The sequence below is a fragment of the Galeopterus variegatus genome, unplaced genomic scaffold (assembly GCF_000696425.1).
Source record: "Galeopterus variegatus unplaced genomic scaffold, G_variegatus-3.0.2 Scaffold14683, whole genome shotgun sequence".
NCBI classification, from domain to species: domain Eukaryota; kingdom Metazoa; phylum Chordata; class Mammalia; order Dermoptera; family Cynocephalidae; genus Galeopterus; species Galeopterus variegatus.
Window position 1 is genome coordinate 9,292 of NW_007740794.1, and position 1,337 is coordinate 10,628.

At 34.1% G+C, this 1,337-nt stretch overlaps 1 protein-coding gene across 1 annotated transcript in view; it reads left to right on the forward strand.

Annotated features, from left to right (window-relative positions):
- The window catches only part of LOC103582028 (kinesin-like protein KIF23), a gene marked incomplete at its 5' end in the record, with an annotated part of 12,139 nt that overhangs the window by 925 nt on the left and 9,877 nt on the right, over positions 1–1,337 (forward strand). Inside the window, 2 exon segments of the mRNA XM_008563717.1 lie at positions 89–247; positions 1,243–1,335. Coding sequence (XP_008561939.1) covers positions 89–247; positions 1,243–1,335 — 252 coding nt within the window.

The window sequence follows — 1,337 nt, forward strand, 5'->3', positions numbered from 1 at the left end:
CAGTTAATTGGACTGAGGCTCTAATTAGTGTTTAACTTGTTTAAATAAGCTTATTCTCTTCTGTGTAACTTTTTATAATTCTCTGCAGAACCATTGGTTACCGAAGTGGTTTTACAGAGTTTTCCACCTTTGCCATCATGTGAACTTTTGGATATCAATGATGAACAGACACTTCCAAGGCTGATTGAAGCCTTAGAGAAACGACATCACCTGCGACAAATTATGATTGATGAGTTCAACAAACAATGTAAGGGCAAAACTATTTGCCATCATTTTAACTTCAGAAATTGAAAGTATTTTCAAGAGATCTGAGTTCTACCGTAGGATGCATCTTTAAGGAAGTTATTTTGTCTCTATACCTTATAGTGTTCAAGTCATTGTTTAATTAGAATGACAATGAATTTTTCCCACAGCTCTTTATATAGTCTAAGAAAGTCAAACAAAAGAATTGGTGTGTGTTCCTTCCCTCTTTTTTTCCTAACAGTGATGGACACAAAAGAGTATTTCTTAGTGTCTCTGTCTACAAAATGGGGATTGTGATTGTTTCTGCTTTGGGTGTATTGTGAGGATAAAAGAGATAATGTATGAAAATCCTGTAGAACAGTGAACAGCCTGGTGTATAGTAACTGAATGTATCTCAGTAAGTGTATCTTTTTTTTTTTTTTGGTGACTGGCCGGTATGGGGATCTGAACCCTTGACCTTGGTGTTACCTGCACCATGCTCTCCAAGTGAGCTAACCAGCCAGCCCAAATGTATCTATTTTTATTATCATCATCAATTCATTTTAATCTTAACAAAAAATTGAGATAAGTGGTAATAAATTTCTACATTGAAATGAAATTTGCTCAGAAAAGAGCAAAGAGGCCTGTCCAAATCATAAGTAGTAAATGGTATACCAAAGATTTCATTTCTGGTCTAAACTGATACCCAATCTAGTGTTATTTCAGTTTTTGTATTTTGTTCTGAAGCAAGTTATTTACCTATAAGGGTTGGGAAAAGGATGCTATAGTGCAAAATGAAAAACTGTTTTTCCAGTATTAAATGGAAAGCTTTTGTGAATATTTCTTGCAGATCTGAGAATCAAACTCCTGATTTCCTTGCAAACTTCTCTCATCATAGACTGATTCTCACAGAGAGATTTGCTGAATAGCTATATTTTATCTAGTGTCTGCTAATAAAAGTTGATTTCACTGGTTACTTTGGAATTGGAGTAAAACTTGGCTTGGATGCTTTTGTTTCAGCTAATACCTTTAAAGGTTTGTTACAAGAATATGACAATGCTGTTTTAAACAAAGAAAACTACATCCAAGGAAAACTAAATGAAAAAGAAAAGACG